Below are 25,702 nucleotides of genomic sequence, written 5' to 3' on the forward strand. Positions count from 1 at the left end.
GTGTGTGTGTGTGTGTGTGTAGGAAAGGTCACTGGGGGAGGCTGTGCAGCTCCTGCCTTCTGAACTGCACACTCCCAGGGGCCTGGTAGTCACCCACCTTCCAGCACTGCAGACCTTGCTCTTTCATTCCAACTAGCAGGAGAAAGCAGTGGCTGTGTCAGGCCAGAGGATGAGGAGCAGCTCCCGGGGAGGAATCCAGCTCTCCTGTGCCAGGCCTATTCACATTCTGTTCCTTCCTTGGTCTCAGGTATGCTGAGCCCCCAACATGCTTCTGAGAGTGTCTGCGGGGATCAGTCCCCAGAAACCAAGGGTGCCAATGGGGTGCTTGTCTGTAGCATGAAGTTCCATGAGTCGTGGGCTTGGATGGGAACAGGACAGCATGGCAAGGCAGGCTACTGAATTGCACCCCTGCAGAAGACTCGCTTGAGACAAGTTTATCTCCCAGCTAGTATTGTGCTTCAGATCCAGGCTAGAGAGCGTCCGCCTGCACAAGGTGCTGGGCATGAGCAGCAGGGGGAGCTTGGCTCTGCAACTTCTCGGCATGGCTGCCTTTGGACACATCCTGGAAGCAGTGCCGTGGGTTCCAGAGAGTCGAGAGGATCCTCTTGTACTCCCTGCGGAAGTTCTGGTTCAGGAGCCCATAGACAATGGCATTAAGGCAACTGTTGAAATAAGCTAGGAAGTAGCTCGTGACAAAGAGACCCTCTGGGACCTGGGGAGCCACTTCTTCTGGGTTGATGGCCACGGCAAGGCCGATGCAGTTCAGGGGGGCCCAGCAGACGGCAAAGATCACAAACACTGCGAACATGGTTAGGAAGCTCCGCACGTCGCTCGGCCTCAAGCGTGGCTTGCTCTCAGACTTGGCCTTTCTGCGGGCCTGAAGCACCAGCAGCCAGATGCGCAGGTAACAGAAGGCCACCACGGCGATGGGGAGGAGGAAGTGGATGACCACCACTGCCACAGTGTACTGGGCGCTGGCCGTCTGAATGAAGGTGCAGGAGTAGATGCGTGGGTCGTACTCCAGGGACCCCACAAAAAAGTTGGGTAGTAAAGCCACCAGGGTGAGGAGCCAGATGAGGCCAATGTAGAGGGGCACATGCCAGTGCCCACAGATCCGGTGGTAGGCCACGCTGTGGCAGATGCAGCAATAGCGGTTAATGGCGATGGCGGTGATGTTGAAGACGGAGCCGATGACGCTCAGGCCCATCACAAAGGCGCTGGCCTTGCAGTGCGCCTCCCCCAGAGCCCAGCCATCATAGAAGATGGCCATGAGGGTGAGTGGGTAGGGGTACAAGGCCACCGCCAAGTCAGCCAATGCCAGACTCACCAAGAACAAATTACCTGAGGCAGAAAACAGGGAAGGAGATTTAGCCAAGACGCCAATCTGTAGAACCTCCAGTCTTCACTGAGTTACTTTCAGCATTGACAGTGAAAATCAAGCAGCATTTAAAAATTGAGTTGAGGCCTCAAATTGCATCTCTGTTACTCACTAACTGAGGCAAGTTACCCTGGCTCCCAAAGCCTTACTTTATCGTTTGTGGAATGAGGATAATGATACCTACCTTGTGGTATACATGTGAGACTGAAATAATGATGCACAGTGCCTGGGGACAGTGGGTGCTTACAAACGGTGACTGTTCCCATGCCAGGCACAGATGCACAGGTGATTGGCATCATTGTAACAGGGAATCTGGAGGAGGAGAATCTGAAAATCAGGAATGTGGAATCACCATCACCACCACTGTCCTCTTCAGACCTCTAACTTCCTGTGTGTGTCTCCAACAGAGTCCTTTGCTACTTCTCTACACTGGCTAACATACTACATTCTAAGCGCCTTTGAGTTGTTTTCCAACATGTGAACTGCATTTTACAGCTGGGAGAGAAGAGGGTTCTGAGATTGAGAACTATGTCTTTCCAGGATTCTGTGTGCCTTGTCCAGGGTTCATGCTCCCAGCCATATGACCTTGTTGACAGACACAAAGAATAGGACAGAGTCCTTGTCCTTTGGGGTGAGGAGGACTGTGGGTGCTTCTGTCTTCCAGCCTTGGGGGGCCTCTTGTTTGCCTGAATACCCATAACTTCCTAAACTGCTTCTTTAAATGGAGCCTTCTGCAGCACCATCAAATTTAGCCAGGCAGAGAGAAGCTCAGGAAACCACACAGCCATCGGTGGATAGGCTCTAGGCATGTTCTGGGCCAGAGTTCTGAGGAGGAGATAGGGCTCATCCCCAAAGAATGGTGTGCTCTACAAGATCTGCTTTGTAAGACTAACACCAGCTTGTGAATAAAGAATCAAGAACTTGTATGATTTTCAACGTGACGCTCAGGGCATGAGTAGCTCTGTGCCTAATCCTATTTGTTTCATTCACAGAGAACTATGCTTTTTGAGCACTTACTATATGCTCAAAAGCTAACAAACTCTCCCTCCCATGGGGGTTCTTTGTAGCACAGCATGCCCAGAGCACGGTCTTCCAAATCTTCTGGTCTCCTCCCACGTGGTAGAATGCAAGCTGCCAACTTTGGGGTGATGGAACACAGAAGGCAGGTGGAACCAAGTCACAGAAGGAACCCTCAAGTCAGCATGGACGAGGGTGCTCCACTGCACCCATGCACCTGTCCTCACTGTGCAGTGGGTCCTCTAGGGTTCTAGATGGCAGATGGAAAGGGTACCAAGGGTAGAATAACCAGAAAGGCCAGGCCTGAGTCTAGATTACAGGAGTTATGGCAAAAAGGGAAGCTGAGAGTCACCCAGCCAGGACCTCACCCAGGACCAGACTTTCTGGTAAGGTAGACCCCATCCATACACGTACTGAATGACAGCATAGGGAAAGGACTGCCTCCAGCCCTTCATGTCCTGACACACACATGTTTTCACCCCTTCATTCCATAAAGTACATGGAATACTTGAAAGAGTATTCCACTGTAATATGTTGCCTGTGGGTAGGACCCTGGGGAATCCATGGCCATCCTTCTTGAAGGGCTTATTTTGACCTCAGAGGTACTGAGTCAACACTGCTCAGAACCAACAGAAGTCTACTGACTTCCTGGAATTTCTCAGGACTGAATTCCCCTGCATTCATACCTAGGACAGGGCTGAGGGGAGACAGGGTGTAACTGAACAGAAAGAAGTTCTTCTAGACAACCTGGGGGCCTGTGAGAGCGGCACTTATCTGCGATGTCTGGTGGAGGTGAGTCTGCTCAGGCAGAGCTGCCAGCCCCTTCCTACTCTACTCAGATCTATTGACTTCACAGGTTAAAAAGCCCCTGGTTTGGTGGGGCGTGGTGGCGCACGCTTGTAATCCCCGTGCTTGGGAGGCGGAGACAGGAGGATTGCGCAGGTTCGAAGCCAGCCGCGCTGGCTTAAGAGACCCTGTTTCCAAAAAAAAAAAAAAAAAATAGGTCTGGGAGTGTAGCCCAGATATAGAAGGGCTTCCAGGAACCCCAGTACCACCAAAAAAAAAAAAAAAAAAAAAGCCCCTGGCTTTATTTAATTCTTTGCTACTTCAGAGAAGTAACACGCATCTGCTCTGGATATGGAGGGCGTTGGCACCTTTCCATTTAATCCGAGGTCTTCTTGGCTGTCTCCAATGGTAACTATCTTGGATTCATTTGCTCAAACTGGCACTTGGTTCCTAGGGAGAGAGAATTTCTTTACAAATTTCTTGACTTTGTCTAACTCAGGAGCCTGACTACTTCCTGTCTCAGAATTTGTTTTTTAGTACTGGAGGTTGAACATAGGATTGTTTTATCTCTGAGCTACACCTTCAGTCCTTTTTAGTTTTTATTTTGAAACAGGGGCTCACTAAGTTGCTGAGGCTGGCCTTGAACCTGTGACCTTCCTGCCTTAACCTCCCAAGTACTGGGATTATAGGCATGCCCCATCACACTTGGCTCTTGTCTCAGAATTTTAAGGGCTCTTTTGAAATTTGGAAGCAACCTGGGATCATCTTAATTTTGCTATTTTCTGGCCACAGGAATGTGAGCAGGCTCCTGAATGTCTTTCTCTGCCCAGTGTTTCTTCATCAGTCGGTTTTCTCTTTTCCTTTTGGAGCCCTCCTCCTCCATTTACACACACTCTCCATGTGGCTTTTTCTTTAAAGCAAATCACTTCTTTTCAACACAGGAAGCTCATTTCCTGCAGGGCGCACAGGCTCCTGGATGAGCAGCAAACAGGCTCTTGGCACTTGGAGGCACGCACAGACAAAGTCAAGAGCGGCTGGGGGCTGCTGCCAGCTCCAACAGCTGTTTCCCTGGGAAAGCCGAGTCAAGCTCCACAGTGTTAATGTGGCTCAGCCCTTAATAATGCCCCAGAGGCTTCAAACAGCTTGTAAATAGCGAGGAGAACACATTCGACTCCACGTGGAAAGTGATTCAATTACTCTCCCCTATTACTCCGGCTGTTGTTAAAAGGCTGGAATCACACAGTCCCTGCTGTAGATTCATCTGCCCAATGCTCTTACTGTCCCCAGGCTTTCTTGGCAAGATTCCAAATGAGGTGAATGCGAGGCTTGTTTTGTCTCTCATCTGTTAGGAGCTAGGTCTGAGTGGGATGAGTCAAGAGGAGATCCAGTTCTCCATGCATTTCTTCCTCCCACAGGTGAGGAATCAATCAGCTGGCACAAAGCACTGTTCATAGCCCTGTGCAAAAGCTCCTAATGAATATTCATATCACAGGTCGCGGCGTGACTCATTTCCATCTGCCTCCATTAGAAAGGGTGTATTAATGGAAAGAGGCCTCCCCATTAGGGCTCTGCTCACTAATGTGGAATCCCCTTCCAGTATTCCTATGCCAAACACATCTCTTCACATACAACCACCACAATCCCTTCTCTCTTATCTCCTGGCTCCTTCTTTTTGGGATATCTACACCCTCTAGCCCTTTTTATTTTATTTTATTTTTTGAAACAGGATTTGACTAAATTCCTATGTACTGCCCTTGAACCTGTGATCCTCCTGTCTCATTCTCCCAAGTGTTGGGATTATAGGCACGCGCCACTGCACCAGGCTTGGGAAATCTATTTCGTACTGGGGATCTGGCAATTCAGGAAAGAGCTAGCTGATGCTGAGCTACCTAGTCTTCCTCGGATAGATTCCTGGAAGGCAATGCTACCTCTATCCCTTACCCCTCTTCTCTGAACTCACCCTCTGTGCTCAGAAGAGTTTGGTTAGATTTAAACTGCCCCTGGTCATTTAGCTAAAAGGCAATGTCGAAACAGATATTCCCTGAGTCATTTACTCAACAAATATTTGTGAGTAGCTACTAGACAGCAGCTCTAACTTCTGCAGAGGTTTAGGGAAGCATAGTGAGCAAGGTAGATACAATTTCTCTCCCTATGAAGTTCATGGTCTCATAGAAGAGACAAGTAAATAAAACAAGATGTAACGAGGAGTGTTATGTCCAGCATTTTCCATAGCTATCATCTAAAAACTGACCATGTAACTTAGAGAGAAGATTTATTTTCTTACTCCAGGCTCAGTCAATGTGAGGCCAGGAACCACGGATCTCAGGACATGGCAGCAGGAGGTGGAGAGAGGGCAGCACACGGGCTGTGCTCTTACATCATGGAGGCTGGAGGCAAGAAGGAGATGGGCGAAGGAGTCTTATATGATCCCCAAGGCCGCACTCCCAGGAAACCACCTTCCCTGCCACACCCTACTGGCCTAGGCCACCATCTAGAGAAACCCCATTACAATGAATTTATCCATTGCTGGAATTACAACCCTTGTGACTTAATTACATCAATTTTAAACACCAGTTTATGAGCTGGTGCCTTTCTATATCTAACTATAACAAGAAGTGTGATAAGAAAGTCAACAAATGATCTGTCACTGTAAATAAGGCTAAACTTTTCGTAGCTTGGGGTCTTTTTCTATCCTTCCATCTGTTTAAATGTGTGATACATTTATTAAGTGTCTATCATCATACTTTGGCAGGAAACAGTAAGGAATGAAAGACCTGGTCTCTAACATTGAGACACCAGCACACAGAAACTGTGGCTATTTGATGTAGTGAGAGCCGAAAGGAAACCAGAACCAGGTGGTGGGGACAGTAGAGAATTCCAAAGTCAGACTGGAGCTATGGGCAGTGGAAGCGAATAGAGTCAGCTAGGCAGGATGATTTGTCAAGGACTGGACAAAGTCACCAAGGCCCCTGCAACAGGACGGCCTCCATCCTGGAATGGCTGCTAGACTCAGAGGATCTTGTTTGGGAAGGGCCATATGCAATGGTAATACTCTCCAAATGAATAATGTGAGATATTCTAATTGCATTCTGAGGATAGCAAGTTGGATGAAATTGAACATATAATTTATTTAAAACTTGATTCTTCACAAATACTAAGACAATGCATTTAAACTGAGTTTCTAATTAGATTTTAAATTCCTGAGGGCAGAGATTTTTTTCCTTCCAAAGTCACCTTATTTACGAAAACCCCAGGGTGCCAGGGCAAATCATAGGAGAGCTGAATTGAAATATTCTTTTCTATAATTTTGAAAAGGTTTGCTACATGAACTAATAGTGCATAAAAATATGATGGGGGATATTTCAGTTGCTTAATGAGAGGAAATATCGCTAAGAAGCCAGGTATAGTGGTGCATGCTTGTAATCCCAGCATTCAGAAGGCTGAGACAGGAGGATCGTGGTTCAAGGACAACTCCAGCTACTTAGAGAGGTCCTTTGCAAATCAGTGAGACCTTCCTTGTTTCAAAATAAAGAATAAAAAGAAATAGAGCTGGGGATATAGCTCAGAGGTAGGATGTTCCTGGGTTCCATCCCCAGTACTGCAAAAAAAAAGAAAGAAAGAAAGAAAAAAAAAGGAAGAAAGAAAGAGAAAATATAAGTAAGAGAATAAGAAGAATCCATTTAAAAAATAATTGAGATGATATTACACAATAGATGAATGTATCTATAACTATCAAAAAAGATCTCTTGGAAACTCTTAGGAGTATCACTTTATCAGTTTAATTAAACTTGAAAGTGATAAAAGAACAAAAATTGGCATCTCATCTTACATTGATAATGTGCAATGATGTAAATAAACTCAATTTTTTTCTCAAAAAATCCTTTGAGGTTGATAGTGTGATTCCCATCAAATAGATAAGGAAATGAACCCAGATGATATGCATTTTTCATAGCTACAACAGAGAAAGATGAAGAAAAAATGAGACGGAGGTAACCAGGAAAAAGAAATGTCAAGAGAGTGGAAGGCAAGGGTGTAAAGAGTATCTCCATCACCCACAAACGAGAAAGAACAGAAAAGTGTCCACTGAACCTGCAGTTAGAAGATCTGCAGTGACGTTATCAAAGCAACTTTGCTGCTTATTGGAGGATAAAGTCTGCCTTGCTAATCTCCCTCTCAATCTACTTTGCCTTCAAGAAAAGGGGGGGGGCTTAGAAGGGGATATCCCTTTGATGGGAGATTGCTGAAGTTTCTTCTTTTTTTTTCTTTAAAAGAGATTTGTGTCTTATACACAATATACAGTTTGTATTGTTAGCTTATTTTAATCAGAGCTATTTTTTATATTATTAGTTTCATTGCATTGCACTGAAAGAACAAGAAAGAGGCTCATGTGTCAGAACAGGATCACCGTGAGATAAAATGTCACGGTGGTGTCATGAGTTAATGATGGGGCTCTTGGGGATATGCTCTGGCAATGTGCCATTGGGCGATGTCATCACTGTGTGAGCATCAGTGTGTACTTACACACTCACAGCACAGCCCGCCACACGCCTGGCTCTAGTACTGGTGATGGATGAAGAAGGTAGGACACTGCTTGTCATTTGTGAACTCCCTGCGGCTTTACTTTCTAACTCCCTGACTTTTATGTGAGACTTATTAGCCATATTCAGTATTACCTTAGTTTTTGTAGAATATCACATCTAAATACAAAACCCAACGTTTGGGAAATAGAGGCAGTTAAACATGAAAGCCTTTTTACTCCTGGCTACTGAGAGCTTCATGGGAGGAATTAAGAGGATTAAGAGCTTTCCTCATTATTCAGCTAAAGACATAATTATGAGATTTTAAAAAGTGTCCATTTTTTTGCTTAGTGAAGAGATAATAAGGTATTCACAGCCAAAATGTGAGGTTGGAAAGCTCAGAAATGGAGGGAGTCTGAGGTAGCCCAGTTTGTCCCTCTGCTGATAATGAACTCTCTAAATTCAGCTCACTCAGCAGGTCAAATGTCATGACATCAAATGACATCATCCAAGCAGAGTGGCTCCACCTGGAGGGCAGGGACTGTGGGTCTACTCAACATCTCCCTGGAGGCCTTCTCAGTGCCTTTGTCTGGGACATCCCATGGATTCATGCATTCCTCACATCCTCACTCAGAGGAGAAGAGGCAAGGGAAAGGGGCCACACTGCAGGCTCTGCTGTAATTCAACTGGGCGCACAACCCCAGCGCAGGCAGGCTATCCCACCAGTAACCTCATGCTCTCAGCATTGCTAGTATGGAAACAGTAGACCCTGGGCAAGAACTTGTGTTCTCAGCCAGCAAGTGCTCAAAAACTTAGCGAGACCCTGTTTCAAAATAAAAAATAAAATAGTGTTGAAGGTGTAGATTGGAGGATGAATGCCCCTAATTTCAATGCCCAGTAACAACAACAACAACAACAACAACAACAACAACAACAACAGCAACAACAACAACAACAACAGCAGCAGCAGCAGCAGTCTCCTTCTCCTTAGAAGCATACTGTAATCTGTTTGGGCTATGTATTTTGGTTATTGGAAATATATGTATTTTCAATGCCATGTCTTAATTTCTTAATGCCTATGAATTTAGGAGCCAGGCATAAGTGTAGAAAGGTCTGAGATAATGTATTTCTTAAACTAAATCCAAGCTCTTCAGTAAGAGAAGGCTTAATAAAGAATAAAGAGTGAGATGGATGGGCATGGTGGTGCAAACCTGTAAACCCAGTATTTGAGAAGCTGAGACAGGAGGATCATACAGGACCAGTCTGAGCAAACTAGAATCGGGCTGAGGGTAGAGTTTGGAGGTGGAATGCCCCTGAGTTCAATGCAAAGTACGACCAATAAAAAGGAGAGAGAGAGAGAGAGAGAGAGAGAGAGAGAGAGAGAGAGAGAGAGAAGAGAGAGAGAGAGAGAGAGAGAGAGAGAGAGAGAGAGAGAGAGAGAGAGAGAGAGATGTTAACTAGTCAAAGTGGGTTTTTTTTTTTTTTGCATTACTGGGGATGAAATCTAGGGGCATTCTACCTCCGAGCTACACTTCCCACCCTTATTTTTATTCTTTTTTAAATTTTGAAACAGGGCTTTTCAAAGTATTTTAAGCATACTTCAAAATCTCAACTCACAAAGATCACTTAGTTTAAGGCAGTACTACAACTTTTATCAACTTCATCACTATTACCTGTAAAACCAATGGTCATATAAAAGCTGCATAAGGTCTGGAGAGGTAGGTAGCTCAGTGGTAGACATTGCCTGTTCTGTTCATGGCCCTGGATTCTACCTCTAGCACATCAAAAACAAAAGAAAACAAAACACAAAATTCTGGTTAAATTGCATAACTGCAGCAGCCATCAATGCAACAGGAATGACATTTAGATATAGTTTTAATCCCCCCCCCCCAGGTTTGTTGCAGCTCAGGAGCAAAGTGTTTGCCTAATAATAATTGCCTAATTTGCATGAGGCCCTGGGTTCATTTCCCAGAATCAATCAATCTCTCTCTCTCTCTCTCTCTCTCTCTCTCTCTCTCTCTCTCTCTCTCACACACACACACACACACACACACACACACACACACACACACACCACAGTTCTGGTGCTGGGCTGCAGCAGACACCTCAGGGAGTAGGAAGGACAGGGTGGAGGATGTGACAGCAATTTAACATACTCACTCCCCTCTCAGATCAACAGGTTGTTTCTCTGAGGGCTCCCTGGAACACAAAAGAGGCCAGCCCAGGTGGAGTGCAAGGAAGGGGAGGCTTCTTTCCCACCAGCCAGAAGGAGCAGTGGCCATTACCCTCACCCATCTTTCTCATGGCAGGCAATCCAGTTCCTGAGCAGAGAGCCCCAGCTTGCCATGCCTTCCTTAAGAACTTGGAGGGCTGGAATGTAGCTCAGTGGCAAAGCACTCCCTTTGCAAGCACAATGCCCAGGCCCTGGGTTTGATCTCCAGTGAAAACAAACAAACAAAAAAACAACAACAACAACAAAAAAATAAAACATAAGTTTAAGAGCTTGGGGGGCCCATCTTGCCCATGGGGGGAAAAGCCCAGAGCTACTTTTCTGTTGCTTCTGGGTGCAGGAAATGAATGTCTGTGGCTGCTGCAAAGGACAATAAGACAAAAATATTAAATGTAGTTTCTACTCACAACCTACTCTTTCCTAATATATGTTTTTCTTTAAGAGACACAGCATCATCTTTCCAAAGACATCCCAGATAATATTAGTCATTGTGACTGAAACATTCTAGTGGTTAGAAAGCTTACATCGCCTTAATAATGCTAAGTTCTACATATAGCTAAAAGAACACACTTTTAATATTGGCCAATTTTAGGCAAAAAATCCTCAAGTTGCAGCCCCCCCTTCCCCTCGCTACTCAATATATAATTTAGTAAAAATGGCCTTTCTGAATGGTGTGGCACCTTAGCAAAGCACTTTAAGCCTTAAATTGTTTTTTACTGCCATCTTTCCATTTTAATTTCCACCAGTATTTAAGTTGCCCACCAAGGCCCAATGGAAACTACAAAATTAATGAACAGGTCACTGAACTCCTTCCCGGGCTGAAATGGTCAGTCCCCTCTATGACCTGTGAGAGCCAGAGTTCAAACACTCTCTCCCTCTGTTTTTGTTCCCTGGGAGAGCTGGGCAGGGGAGAATTTAAATGAGAATGGATTGAAAGGGAAACATATTTTCAGGATTGCAAAACGATTTAGCCAAATCATTGTTTTGATTTTCACAGTTAACTTCACAAATACCCTGTCTTCAGAAAAGACCCTGTTATGACAGAGCAATCTAGTTTGGTCCAAGAGGAGCCTGTGATTTCTGCATTTACACCCTCTCAGTTAGAATCCCCTTCTAGGGATGGCCTGGAGATGGGGTTTAGACCCAAAGCCCACCAGATGCTTCCCTGACTACCCTCATTTCTCAGCAAGTATTCTCTAAGCACGTACTAGCACAGTCACAGCGCCTGGCAGGGGAGAGAGAGATTATCAAAGGTCCTGAGATGTCTGTGGTCAAATGAGGGCACCATTTGGCAGGACCAAGTGGGAGCGCCACAGGTAGCAAAGACATCCAGCCGCGTTGATTTCCACAGAGCCTCGCTCTGCTCAAAGAAGGGAACAAAAATTAAAAAAAAAAAAAAAGCAAACTTTCCCATTCACACTAGCACTAATATGCCCAGAGCTCCCTGGGCAGCTGCTAGAAACGGGGATCAGAACCACCGCGGGTCGGGGGGACCAAACTCACCCTAACTTCTGAGAACAGAACCAAACTTAGAGGCTGGGTTAGAGCAAAGAGAAAGGGGGTGCTGGGGGCTGGGGAGAGAAAGGGCTGCGGATCGCGGGGTCAGGGGAAGATACTGACCCCAGCAGCTGGTACCAGACGCTCACCTGCGTTCCGGAGCTTGCGGTTCCTTAGCACTGAGAGGATGACCAGCAGGTTGCCCACGACGTCCACGGCGGTGGTGACGACCAGCACGGTGGACAGCGCAGGGGCCACCCAGGGAGCTCGGGGGGTGCCCGAGGACCGCGACCAGCCTGGGCGCACGGCCAGCCCGCCCGCCTCGCAGCAGTTGGAGAAAGAGCTGTTCTCTGGCATCGCGGACCCTGACGCGCCCGGCTCCGGCCACCTAGCTGCCCAGGAGCGCTGCAGGGCGGGCTCAGGCGCAGCGCTCCGCCAGGCGCTCCTGCCGCCCTCTCCCCTGCCCACCCAGCACCAGCGGGCAAGAGGCCACTGGTGAGCTAGAGGAGATAATTAAGCGTGGGCAGGGGGCGGAGAAAATGTTGGAGGAGAAGTAGGACTTGAAAGGAGTGCGTCCCTAAGCGGCACGCTGGGGAACAGCCTGACCGCGCCGCCAGCGCCCCTACCTGGGTCCCCGAGAGCTCGGCCACAGCCGTGCCCCTCACTTCCCCCACAGCTTCGGAGGGAGAAAGAGTGCCTAGGTAGGGACCCCCGGCTTTCAGAGGGGAAAAGGTGCTGGTGTGCCTGATCTGGAGCCACCCATTGTCAGAGGGCAAGTTTTAAGGTCCACGTTGGGGTTTTGCTGCTCCGAAGAGGACATAACTCCTGTGGTGGGGACAGATTCCAGAGGAAAGTAGTTGAATAAAAGTAAAACGACCAGCCCGTGCTATTTATTGCGGGATTGTTCTGTTTTGCTGGATGAGTTGGTGAGGTCTCTGTCTGAAAGCCAATGCTTTAATAGGTATATGCAAACTGATACGAACATAACACTTAAGCAGATACATAGTCAGCAATGGAGATTATTATAATGTGATTTGGGGGGGTAGGGCATGATGAAGAGTGAGGCACGACCAGGGGAAAGAAGGAATCCAGGTGTCCTATATTCCAAATGTTTGAGTGCTTACACCGATACTTAAAAGCCTCTTTGGGGATTAATTTTATGCCAAGCACTGGTCTTTCCACTTTTTTCACCCACTAAAATCACTAACAGTGACTGATAATCCTGAGTTTGTCCAGGACCTGAGGTGAAGAGAATTCTCTTACATTTGTCCTTATGAGAATGTAGAATGCTGCAGCCTCTTAAAACAGCTGCTCGTTGGCTCCATATAAAGTGAAATGCATGCTTATTCCATGACAAAGATAGTTAAAATTAAGAAAATTCAAAATCAAAGTATATTTACGCTAAAATTTTTGTACAAAAATGTCCAAAGCAATCTTTTTATAATAGCCCAAGCCTGGAAACAACCAGGTTTCTCCAGCAACAGAAAAATGGATAAACTGATGGTGATATATCCATGCAATGGATTACCACTCAGGAATCAAAACTACTGATATCCCAAACAACATGGATTAAGCTCAAAAACATTACATTGGACAGAATAAACCAGATATGGAACAGTGCCTACCATATAATTCCCTTTACATGAAGTCCTAAGTCACGAATCTCTTGTAGTAGAAATCAGAACAGTGGCGGACAATGGGGATGGGAATTGTCTAAAGAAGAGGACAAAATAACTTTTGGGATATTATTTTTCTTTCTTTCTTTTTTTTTTTTTTTTGCGGGTCTGGGGATGGAACCCAGGGGCATTTGACCTCCGAGTTACACCCCCTGCCCTATTTTTTATTCTTTATTTTGAAACCGGGTCTCACTGAGTTGCAGAGGGCCTCACTAAGTAGCTGAGGCTGTCTGTGAACCGCGATCCTCCAGTCTCAGCCTTCCAAATGCTGGGATTACAAGCATACGCCACCACGCCCGTCTTATTTTTTTATATGTTATTTTGTGGAAAATTATACTCTTCCCCAAAACCTACAGAAAGGAAGGACACAATGGAGAGGGAGGCTGATAATCCAGGAGAAAGCACAGATAATGATTGGAAGGAAAGCCTTGCAAGGTGAACCCACCTAGAGCCCCCGGGAATGAGAATGCGAAGGGAGTGAGCCCCAGCCCCCAGCGTAGACAGGAAGCAGAAGAAGCCAGGTGCAGACTCAGATCAGAAATGCTTCTAGACTGGGCTGGGGAGATGAGGGAGTTCCTGTTTGGCTTCTGGATTCTCTGGGGGTTGAGGCTACTACATTAACCAAGCTTCAGGGAAAGAGGGTGGGGGAGGCTTGAAGACAATGGAAGGTATTAAATGTCATTTCAGAAAGTGAGAACACTCCACCGGAGAGGATAGCAGGCATGTCAGGAGAGTGAATGTCTCTGGGCATGACTTTAAGCAAAACCAGTCAGCCTGGTTGGTGGTTGTTAATCAGCAACTTGGAGCTGCTCAGGACCAGCATGAAGAAGGCAGAGTGGGCTTCAGTCAGCACTGGGGGTTGCCAGGCAGCTGTTAATGTCAGAACACAGTGCAAGGGTCTGTTGAGAAGATGGGTCTTGGGATTTGCATTAAACGAGTGATGAGAAAGAAGAGGGGCTGAAGACTATAAGAGAGGCCGAAATCAAGGCATTGGAAGTCCTGGAAATTCCAAAAATTGTGTATGTTAATGGAAAAAATAAGTTGTGGTCTTGAAAGAGTGAGTTGTTCAAAATTTTCCTTTCCCTTTGTGTGTGTGTGTGTATATATATATACACACACCTTGCACCTGCTAAGTGTGTGCCGTACTACTGAGCTGCACTCCCAATCTGCAACTGAGATTTTTCTGAGGGATGCAGACCCCGTGGCTATGAAGGCCTTCAGGGTGGTTACAGAAGTGAGTCACTGGAGTCAAGAGGAATAAAAGGCTGTTAGAGTCGAGAAGGTCAAGGAACTGAGAAGTCAGGGTAGACATTATGATGGGAGACAAGGACAACTGAGGCAGCAGGCAAATCTCCATAGATTGAGGAGTGATGGGGGGATCTGTAGGGGAACAACAGGGAGGAGACAGAGACATATCTGTATGGTGTGGGGGTCAAGGGCCTTTTATAGGAGGAGGGAGAAGACAGGTTCTCCCTGCCTCACATATGCAAGCATTCAGTTACTTCTTTGGCTTTGGGGCCTTCACAGTGCTGGGTGAGTGGAATACAGTCTAAGCTGCTTCAGTCCAGACACACACTCTAACAACACACACTTGGTTAACTGAGCATGAAGCAGAGGAATTTGTACTACCCTGGAAGATAATTATCCACCCTGCTTATATCCAGAGAATGTATCTCAAGACCCTTGGGTACCAGGAATCAAGTTACTCATCTGCTTAAGAAGTTAATGCTGTGTCCTGGCTGAGCTATGCCTTAAAGGGGCAAGACAATGGCATAGCCACTTTAAAAGACAGTTTGGCAGGTTCTTACAAAACTAAACATACTTTTATCATACGGTCCAACAATTGCGCTCCTTCATGTTTAACCAGAGTGAGATGAAAACATATGCCTATACAAAAACCTGCCCGTGGATGTTTATAGCAAATGTATTCACAGTTGCCAAACTTGGAAGCAATCATTCTGGAAAAGACAAAATTATATAGACAGTAGAAAGATCAGTGATTGACAGTTTTCAGGGGTGCAGGGATGCACAGGCAAAGCACAGAGGATTTTTAGGGAGTGAAAGTATTCTGTATAATATTATAATGTGAATATATACTATTATATATTTATCCAAGCTGAATGTATAAGGCCAAGACTGAACCCTAATGTAAACCATATGCTTTGGATGATGACAATGTGTCAGTGTGGCATCACAGAATGTAATAAATGCATCATTTGTTGCAGCAAGCTGATGGGGTTCCAAGCTGATGTGGACATGTAGGGACAGGGATGTATGGGAATTACTTATACTTTCTATTTAATTTGACTGTGAATCCAAAACGGATGTAAAATGAAGTCTATTGAAAAAAGAGGGATGTTGCTAGGGAGAGTGAAAATGTCCCATGGCTCTTACAATCTCATTCAAAACAGAGCTTACCTTTATCAACCAGACAAACTAAAGCAAATCTAGAAAGTCCTGAGGGGACTATGAGGCTGAGACTATGGCACTCTAGTGATGGAACCTAGGGCTCAGACCTCAGAGTGAGGATATCATATTTGAGGAACTGAGAAGACATCCTAGAAGAAGTGACTACAATGCACCAATACAAAATTTAAAAAATAAAAAGATAATATTTAATTTTTATTTTTTTTAAATAAAGTTTCAAAAATTGAAAAATAAAAAGAAGTGAGCTCAGGGTTTGAGCTGGACAGGCAGGCAGGAGTCTGGTCCAGGCAGCCTCTAAAGCTAGTGAGGGCTCTGGACTTGACTTCAAGCACAGTGGAATCTGTTGAGGGGGTTGTCAGATCACTAGATAGTGCTGTGAGAGCTATTGCCAACTTCCCCTCTGATATAGTGTGGCTGTGGTTTGAGTGTGTCCTCCAGAGTTTCATGCACTGGAAGGTTGGTTCTCAGCATGGTAATGTTAAGAGGTACTGGGACCTTTAAGGCCTTGGTGGGAGTTTGTTAGGTCAAAGGAGGCATTGCTGTGGCTTCCTGTCTCATGTTGTATCTCTATTTCTTACATATGATCCCATCATTGTGATGCCATGAGTCCCTAATCCAAGCCAAGGCAATGCAGGCACCATACTATTGAACCTCAAGAACTGTGAACCAACAATACCTCTTTTCTTTATAAAGTATTTGATCTCAAGTATTTCATTATAGGAACAGAAAATGCACTAATTTGCTTTTCAATAAACAGAGCATGTCTGCTACAGGAAGCAATTCCCTTGATAATATCCAAGTATAGAAGAGTGGTGCTTGCTTCCAGTATGCCAGGCTTATGGCCTCTTAAAGGAAAAATATTCTTTCCACAATAAGGCAGAACTAATAGCTGCTGCCAACAAAGCAATGAAATTTTATGGGAGCAAAAATTACATCCCAGAAAAGAAGAGGGAGAGAAACAAAGGAGAGAGGAACATTCTTCCTAGATGTTTTTCCAACAAATAAATCAATATTCTGAACACCTAGAGTTTCCTAGGGTTACAAAAATGAGCAGAATTGGTTTTCTTTATAACTGCCCCAGAAGCTCAGTGCCCATATCCCAACATTCTTACTACTACTTACTCCAGATAGTGCTTGAAATCTTGTTCAAATTGTCCTCAACCAGGCCCTCTCGTGCTGCCTCTCAACATCCCTGTGAGGTCTGGAGGCAGGAAAGATCGGTCCACCTGGAAAAGAAGGAAGCAGACTCCCAGGGAGAAGCAGCTTGCCTGGTTTGGTGGTTGGTGAGTGGCTGGCTGGCAGAATCCACTTCTTTTATTAATGCATAGTGGCTTTTACTTCCTCAGTGTAAAATATACAAAATACACAGAGAGAATAATGTAAGCAAATGTTTCTTTTAATAATCAGCTTGCAACAGGGATGAACAACAACTGCCCTTTAAATAATACCATACACAATAATAGTAGCAGCACAGCCGAGGTTAAGATTGCTAAGATTTAGACCTGGGGGCATATGGGTTCCTTGTTTAATCCTCACGACATATCTTTGAGATTCATACTATACAGTGTACAGTGATAAAACCAAAATAAAGAGAGGCTAAGAAACCTGCCAGACATTGCCAGCAAGTGGTCCCATTGGAACCTAGGCTATCTGATTTCAAAACCTGATGCATTTAGATTCTTGCATTGGGGAGTATTAAAATGTCTGCACTCTTGTTCACTCAAGAAAAGGACAGAGAACCTTGACAGTCTCAGGCAGGTTGAACCCTGGGAGAAAAGGAAAGGAATAAGACTATTTTTTTTTTTTCAGTCAGCTTGAAGAAGATGCTTTTCTAGGTCAATAAAAATTACCCTAAGGCCGGACGTGGTGGCAGGAGAACTAGGCCTTTATCTAAAAGGATCTACACGATGATCTAGGGAGGATAGGGCAGGGTTTGACCTTGCCCTTCAAGAAAGAGTCAACCTTGCCACTTCTGGTTGGGGGAGGTACCTTACAGGGTTAAGGGGAGGTACCTTACAGGGATGTTCACTAAGTTCACTACTTCAGAATTACGTAAACAAGATGGAGGTCATGGGTATAAACAGTCCAGTCCACGTGTAAGCCCTTTGGTATACTCATTTGAGTCATCCCCTCATGCCATTTTGGCATGGGGCTGTATTTCTATTTTCTGCAATTCTATCTTTCTAATAAACTTTTTTTTTTTTTTTTTTTTTTGGTGGTACTGGGGTTCCTGGAAGCCCTTCTACCTCTGGGATACACTCCCACGGGCTACACTCCCAGACCTATTTTTTAACATTTTTATGTGGAAACAGAGTCTCTTAAGCCAACGAGGCTGGCTCCCAGCGCGATCCTCCTGTCTCCGCCTCCCAAGCGCGGGGATTACAAGCATGCGCCACCACGCCCGGCTCTAATAAACTTCTTTAAATCTTCAGCAACGGTTCAAGCTATGCATATTTATTCTTAGCTTAGGACAAGCATCCACGGTTTTTTTCTTCTGTTTGGGGTCGTTTTGGGTTTTGTTATGGGTTGGGGGAAAGTGTGTCTGGGACCCTAGCAGGGGTTCCTGGGGAACAATTTCCACCACCATATTCTCTCAATCCGTAATAATTTTTATAGCAGCATTTAAAAATAAATAGTTTATAATTTGTCAGGATCACATTACTTTTCTTGTTAAAGATAAATTTTAAGGCAAAAGAAATATTAGCAGAAAAATCCAAGCAAAAGGGCTGCATAAGGACTGTGATTGGTGGCTTTGATTTCGACAGAAGAAAATTTGTTTTTGAGTCTTAATGCTTGTTTCTAAAACCTGGAGGTGGGAAACCCAGCCATAGAAAGGTTAATCACAGAACAGGCTAGGACCTGGCAAGAACAGCATGATCCTGAGGGCTTTGTGGACTCTACCTCTGGGGATGGGAGGTGTGCCCACCCTCCTTTCTCAGGGGTCAGGTTTAATCTATCCTTGGGCCCCCTGCAGAGATGCCCCAGCACACTAGGACTCTTCCCCCTCTAGCTGTGATCAGCCCATAAGGACCATCGGAGACATTGTGCAGCTCTTCCTCTATGGCCAGCCTGGGGGAAGAACTGTCAAAGGTAGTGATTCACTCTAAGTTCTCCCTATGGGCTTTTTTGTTTTTAATTAGAGCAATTTTTTTTCTAGTTAATGTTACAGGTCCTGTTCTGACTCAGTTCCCAAATTAATGTCCACAGCCAAGATGAAGGCATTTTTATTATAGATCTGCAGTAGTCCTTCCTTTGCTTTCCTTCCTTTCCCTTATCTTACCTTCCCTTTCCTTCCTTTCTTCCTTCCTTCCTTCCTTCCTTCCTTCCTCCCTCCCTCCCTTTCTTTGTTTCCTTCCTTTTTCTCTCTCTTCTCTTCTCTTTTTCTTATCTTTTCCCCTCCCCTCCCCTTTCCTTCCCTTCCCTTCCCTTCCCTTCCCTTCCCTTCCCTTCCCTTCCCTTTTCTTTATCTTCTTCTCTCCCCTCCTCTTCTCTTTCTTCTTTTTTCTTTTTATTCTGGTACTGGGGATTGAACCCAGGTGTGTTCTACCTCTGAGCTATATCTAAAACCTTTAAATTAAAAAAAAAATTGAAACCGGGTCTCACTAAGTGGCTGAGTCTGGCCTTGAACCTGTGATTCTCCTGGTTTACTCTCCCAAGTCGAGAAATTACAGGCGTGAACCACCATACCTTGCTGAGTTAACTTGTTTCCTAACTTGTAATATCTTAGAGATCTTTCTATGTCAGTATATATAGATCTATTGAATTATTTTGAATGACTACTTAGTATTATACCATAATAAAAATCTGATGGCCTTTATACTCTTTCCTATTTTGTATTATTATTTTTTTATTTTTTATTTTTTATTTTTGGTGGTATTAGGGTTCCTGGAAAAACCTTCTACCTCCAGGCTACACTGCCAGACCTATTTTTACATTTTTATTTGGAAACAGGGTCTCTTAAGCCAGCACGGCTGGCTTCGAACCTGCACGATCCTCCTGTCTCTGCCTCCCAAGCTTGGGGATTACAAGCGTGTGTGCTACCACGCCCGGCTCCTTGCTAACTTTAAATGCTGTTTGGGCAAATGGATTTTGGTTCCCTTCTTCAGGGAAATCTGGAGAGAAGGACAACGGAGGAAAGTAGAAAGGGATGGCTGGCACATGAAGAAAATAAAAATATGCTTTGCTCCATTCCATAAGAAGAAATGAACAAGAGGCATTTTGTTTTATTTTTACAAATGTTATAAGCTTATCACTCAATCTGGAACATTTTATTGGCTGATGATGGTTTTTCTAAAATACTGTGGAAGGGTTGTGAGAACACAGGAGATTATTGGCAGGAAAAAGATATAAATTATCCTTTGCTCCCCATAAACATCGCAAGATTATCAGCATACACACAAGAAATACAGTGATACCTCAAGACATTTTCATCAGTATAATCATATGTAATATTCACAAGAACCTTGTTGACATGCTTCTCTACTTTTATGGATCCTCCCAAAGCACAGAAAATCCATGTGATTAGTCCAAAGCACTGTCAAAGGCAGAGTCTTAAACTTCTACCTTCTGACCCTTAGCCTGATTCTCTTTCCTTAGAGTCTGCACATTTTAGTAGACCACCCTTGAGTCAAATGTGGTCCACAGAAACACACCCGAGATTCAGAGAATCTGTCCCAACACGATGACTTTAGTGCACTGTTTGGTCATGCAGATGTGCCATTATGGAACTGAGAAGAAAATGATTACTAGGATCTGTGTGTGTACTTAACCCAATTCAGACCACACTCCAAAGGGCACTGATCTTCTGGAATCATCATTGCTGTCAATGGAAAAGGGCATGGAGCCCTCAGACATAAGGACTTCCAAGCCTCAGGCCTGCTTTTAGAACAAACAAACAAAAGCCTTGACTGACTGTGTTTTTAAAGGCAAGCATTATATTATTCACCATTATCTTGCCAAGGTCTAGCATGGTGCCTGGCACATAGAAGGAGCTTAAATATTTACTGGATAATTACAGAGATCACAGGCTCGTGTTTGGAAACAAAAGGCAACAATTAAGCCAGACATGGTGGCCCACATCTGTGATCCCAAAAATTGGGAGGTAGAGACAGGAGAAATGCAGGCTTAAGCCAGCCTCAGCAACTTAGCAAGATATTTGGCAATCTAGTGAGACCCAAAGCAAAAATTAAAAAATAAAAGAGCCTGAGGGTATAGCTTCAAGGTAGAATGCCCCTGGGCTCAATCTCTAGTTAGCACATAAATTAATATATAGATAAATAAATAAGTGAATGAATGAATGAATGAATAAATAAATGCAACTTCTTTTAAGTTGCTGAAGAACACAGGCATTTGTATAAAGATTCTTGCCCATGTACAGATTATCTGCATTTTCTAAGATACATAGAACTATTAGAGCAGTGACTTCAAAGCCAAGATTGTTATAAAAAGTCTGTTCAAGGCAACTTAAATCTTGTAGAAGCCTCTCCTCCTAATTCTTCCAGGCTGGGCCTTCTGCATCCTATGGTTCTGGGTGTTTGTTCTAACTACATTTACTTCCATGTACCAAGCTTTGTATTAGTTATCTGTTGCCACCAAATAATTTTATCACAAAACTAGCATCTGACAACAGAACTTGTTGCCGCAGAGTCTGTGTCGCCAGGAATCCTGGTGAGGCTGAACATCTCTGCCTCGGCTTCCTACAAGGTTCAGTCAGTGTTGGCTGGGGCTGCTCGTAGGGGAACCTGCTTCCATGCTCACTCATGTGGCTGTTGCCAAGCTTCTGATCTCCACCTGTGGGTCATAGGTACCAGCTCCCTTCCACACCGGCCTCACCACAGAGCAGCCCACAGCTGGACAGCTGGCCCCCCTCAAAGCTGAAGAGTAAGAGAGTGAGAAAGGGTACTCAAGAAAGACAAAAGTGACAGCCATTTTTGGTATTTATTATTGAAAATGACATATCAGCATTTTTGATGTGTTATCACCCCCCATATATTTCCTCTAGGGGGAAGGGGTAAAACAGATAGGATTATAACAAACTTAAAGATATTACTTGGCTTATATTTGTGACTGCAGAGTTGGGAAACCTCATTCTATTCAATATAATGAAGGTTCTGATGAGCTAGGCAAAGGAGGCTGGCTTCATAGAGAGATTAGGGCTGAGAAGAGCAGAGACAGACAAAGGAAATATAGCTGGGCATGATGGCACCTGCCTGCAATCCCAGTACCAGGGAGGCTGAAACAGGAGGGTCACAGGTTTGAGGTCAGCCTCAGCAACTTAGCAAGACCCTGTTTCAAAATAAAAACATAAAATAGAGCTGGGGGTGCAGCTCAGAGGTAGAATGCTTCCGGATTCAATTCCTGGTAGCACACTTGTGTGGACACACACACACACACACACACACACACGCACACTGTTCCAAAGTTACTCCCCTTATAGTGCTAAAACAGAGTGGACCTCCTTGTCATGCTGGCTCATATAATGGGTCCCTGTACTTTGGTTGTTATGTCTTTCCTGCATGATTTTGGTTTATTGGTCTTTGTTTTTAAGCTGATTTGTTTCAGAGTTCAGTTTGAGTATCTAGCACCTAAAATGAGTGAATACATTTTGGTTTGATTTGCTTTGCTGGGGCCTAGTGGAGAAGACTAGTCCAAAACAATACCTTCTGCAATCTGTATTTAATAATGGCATCGTACAAAGACATGGACAGAGTGTGGGGGGTGGGGGCATCTACCACATTTACTGTTCTTTTTTCTTGCTTAGTTTTGTGCAGTGCTGGGGATTGAATACAAAGCTCTGGGCAGGCCAGGCAATCACTCCACTACTGGGCTGCACCCCCATCACATTCACTTGGGGTGTGTGTGTGTGTGTGTGTGTGTGTGTGTGTGTATGTGGGCATTCTACCTCTGAGCTATATGCCCATCCCTTATTTACTTTTTATTTTGAAACTGGGTTTAACTAGATTGTGAGAGTCTTGCTACGTTGCCAATGCTGTCTTGGAACCTGTAATCCTCCTGTCTCAGCCTCCCAAGTATTGGGATTATAGGTGCAAGCCACCACACTGGGCTCATATTTACATTTTACCATATACACCTTTCCTCCTTCCCTTTCTTCCTTTTCTTCCTTCCTTTCTCCCTCCCTTCCTCCCTCCCTTCCTCCTTCTCTTCCTTTCTCCCTCTCTTGCTTCTCTTTTTCTTTTCTTCCTATCTTTTCCTACTTCCCATGAATATACCATGGTACAGGAGCTACTTTAGGCATTAGAAATACAAAGCGTACAAACACTGGGGTTTCCAGCCTGGTAGAGAACAGAGATCTAATAAAATAACTGTCTCCCACACTTCAATCACTTATCACGCTAGTTGCACTTATTAAATCTTTTTTTCAGTCAATGTTTTAAAATTCTTAGAAAAAAAATTTTTTTTTTTTGGTGGTACTGGGGTTCCTGGAAGCCCTTCTACCTCTGGGCTACACTCCCAGACCTATTTTAATTTTTGGAAACAGGGTCTCCTAAGCCAGCATAACCTGAGCGATCCTCCTGTCTCTGCCTCCCAAGTGCCGGGATTACAAGCGTGCACCACCGGGTTAATTTCTAAGTATTTTGCTTGGGAGGCGGAGATAGGAGGATCATGCAGGTTCGAAGCCAGCCACGCTGGCTTAAGAGACCCTGTTTCCAAATAAAAAAATATAAAAATAGGTTTGGGAGTGTAACCTGGAGGTAGAAAGGTTTCCAGGAACCCCAGCACCACCACCACAAAAAAAAAAAAAAAAAAAAAAAAAAAAAAAAAAAAAAATCTTAGAAATTAGACCAGAGACTGCAAAGTTATTAGAGGAGGGCATAGGTTCATCACTCTAACATATAGGCACAGGCAGTAACTTTCTCAACAAGACCTCATCAAACTAAAAAGTTTCTTCTCATCTAAGGAAACCATCTAGAACCTAAAGAGAAAGCCGACAGAATGAGAGATCTTTATCAGCTACCACTCTGATAGAGGGCTAATATCCAGAATATACAAGAGCTCAAAAGACTCTACTAGCAAAACAAATAACCCAATCAAGAAATGGGCAACTGAACTGAACTGACACTTCACAAAAGAAGAGACACAAATGGCCAATAGATAGACTCCAGCCCCAACTTCTTATTATACTTCTATTCCACTGTCCACACTATTCCTGGTCTTTTCTTTCCTGTATTTTCTTTTTTTTCCTGTCAATGAAGGGGGAGAGAAGCCAGCCTTGCTTAATGAGGCAGAGATCTCACTTACAAAAAAGAAAAACTTAACTTGCTTTATTAAAATGAAATGAAGGATTATTGTGGGCACTTGTGACCCCCAGTGGTAGAGAAGGAAAAATACAACAAGTAACGTGGGGGAGAAGGGACAGAAGCATCTCTTACCAGGCTCTGGTACAAGAAGCAACAGACTCTGCAACAGAACCCAGTTTCCCAATTAAATGTAAATGTTACTACGCTCATGGCTATGGACAGAAAGTTGTTCATCCGAATGCATCTCACGAGAGTGAGAGACAGTGAGCGAACATATTTTAACGTTAATTTGTTTTAAAATAGAAGATAAAAGGATAGGTGAGGTACTAAAGAAAGAAATTGTCCAAACTATATTATTTGCATGTACAAATGTGTAACGATTGACCCAACATGATGATGTATAATCATAACGCATGGATAAAACTTTTAGAGGGAAAAAGTAAGAATCAGTGCTTTAGAATATCAGAATGAACTAGGATAGTGAATGAACTAGGTGCAGAGCAGCAATTACATCTTTGGTAGTAAAGATAAAGTACTCTCAGAATTTCCTATGAAGTCATCTGCTCCACCTTTTTAAATTCAGACAGTGGGGGTACAGAAGCACAGGACCTGGTGGGAGGCTGCACAGTGTGGGTGGGGCTTCTCAAACAGCCCGGAGGACCAGCCCATATCCTGAGAGCCTGGGGAGATGTTCTGTGTTGCAGTGGCGAGAATAAAATTGTTTTGAAGTCTCACTTTTTTTTTTTCCAAAATTCATGTGAATGTGCCTGTTTTTGAGGAGGGGTACTGAGGATTAAACCCAGGAGCATGGTACTTCTGAGCTATGCCCACAGCCTTTTCATTTTTTTTTTTTTGAAACAGGGTCTTGCAAAATTACTGATAGTCACTAAAATTGCTAAGGCTGGCCTTGAACTTGATAATCTCCTGTCTCAGTCTTCTAAGAACAGAGACCACAGGCATGTGCCACCCTGCCTGGCATTAATGTGCCATTCTGATGTATGAATAGAACAGTGTGTTTAACATTTTTAAAATAAAATTTTTACCCAAATCTCTGAATAAAATCAACTCTATAGAAGGACACACATCTTTATGCAGAGAATCCTTCCCATTGTTTCTCATCCGGAAGGTCTCCATTTGAAGATATTTGGGGGCCTAGAGACCGTCGTGACCACCATGGGGTCAGGCAGACATTGTTCCAATTCCATTTCTCATGTTTCCCAGTTGTATGACAATGGCAAATTAACTTACACTTTAAAACTTATACACACATAGTATATATATAAATTTTCATTGATGGATAGTGATCGTGCATGTTTATGAGGTGTAGTAATAGATATTGATTTTCCTTTCTTTCTCATAAATCACACACATCTTCCTCTTTACTGGCTTCTTCTAGTCAGCATATGCACAAGGGTCTGTCAATCCAATCTTAAAACCTTAATGAAAAAAATAAAACACTCTGCTTGCTCCCATTCCTTTCTCTAGGTATTAATTTATTCTCCTCTTCCCCTTCACAGTAAGTTTTCTCCAGGGCTGCTCAAACTCCAGCCACTCCATTCCTCACCTCCGGCCACAGCCCCCTCTGCTGGCCGTCTGTACCCACTGCACAATCAACATGATGGTCACCAAGGTCACCAATGAATAATCTCCATGTCAATTTTCATAAATTCACGATCTTACATATTTCTACTACACTGCAGATACTAAACCAGGCACTGGAAATCTATTATAAACAAAGAGACAAATATCCCTGTCCTTAGGCAGTTCACCAGCTGGTCAAAGTAGGAATATGAAGAGCTCACATGGAACCTTTTATTTTTCATTTTACTTCATCTTTAACAGAAGCTGATCACTTAAGTTATTAATAAAATACCATTTATTAGGCATCGCCTATCTCTACTGGCTGACACATCTCA

General features: G+C 44.1%; 1 protein-coding gene across 1 annotated transcript; it reads right to left on the reverse strand.

Annotated features, from left to right (window-relative positions):
* Positions 1–469: 469 nt before the first annotated feature.
* Positions 470–11,782, reverse strand: MTNR1B (melatonin receptor 1B; the record flags this gene model as incomplete). Its single annotated transcript, XM_080719186.1, has 2 exons — positions 470–1,341; positions 11,575–11,782. 2 exons carry the CDS (start codon positions 11,780–11,782, stop codon positions 470–472), a joined length of 1,080 nt encoding a protein of 359 aa, XP_080575312.1.
* Between the last annotated feature and the right edge of the window lie 13,920 nt (positions 11,783–25,702).

Source organism: Muscardinus avellanarius (genome assembly GCF_963383645.1).
Source record: "Muscardinus avellanarius genome assembly, chromosome: 1".
In the NCBI taxonomy this organism is placed as follows: Eukaryota; Metazoa; Chordata; class Mammalia; order Rodentia; family Gliridae; genus Muscardinus; species Muscardinus avellanarius.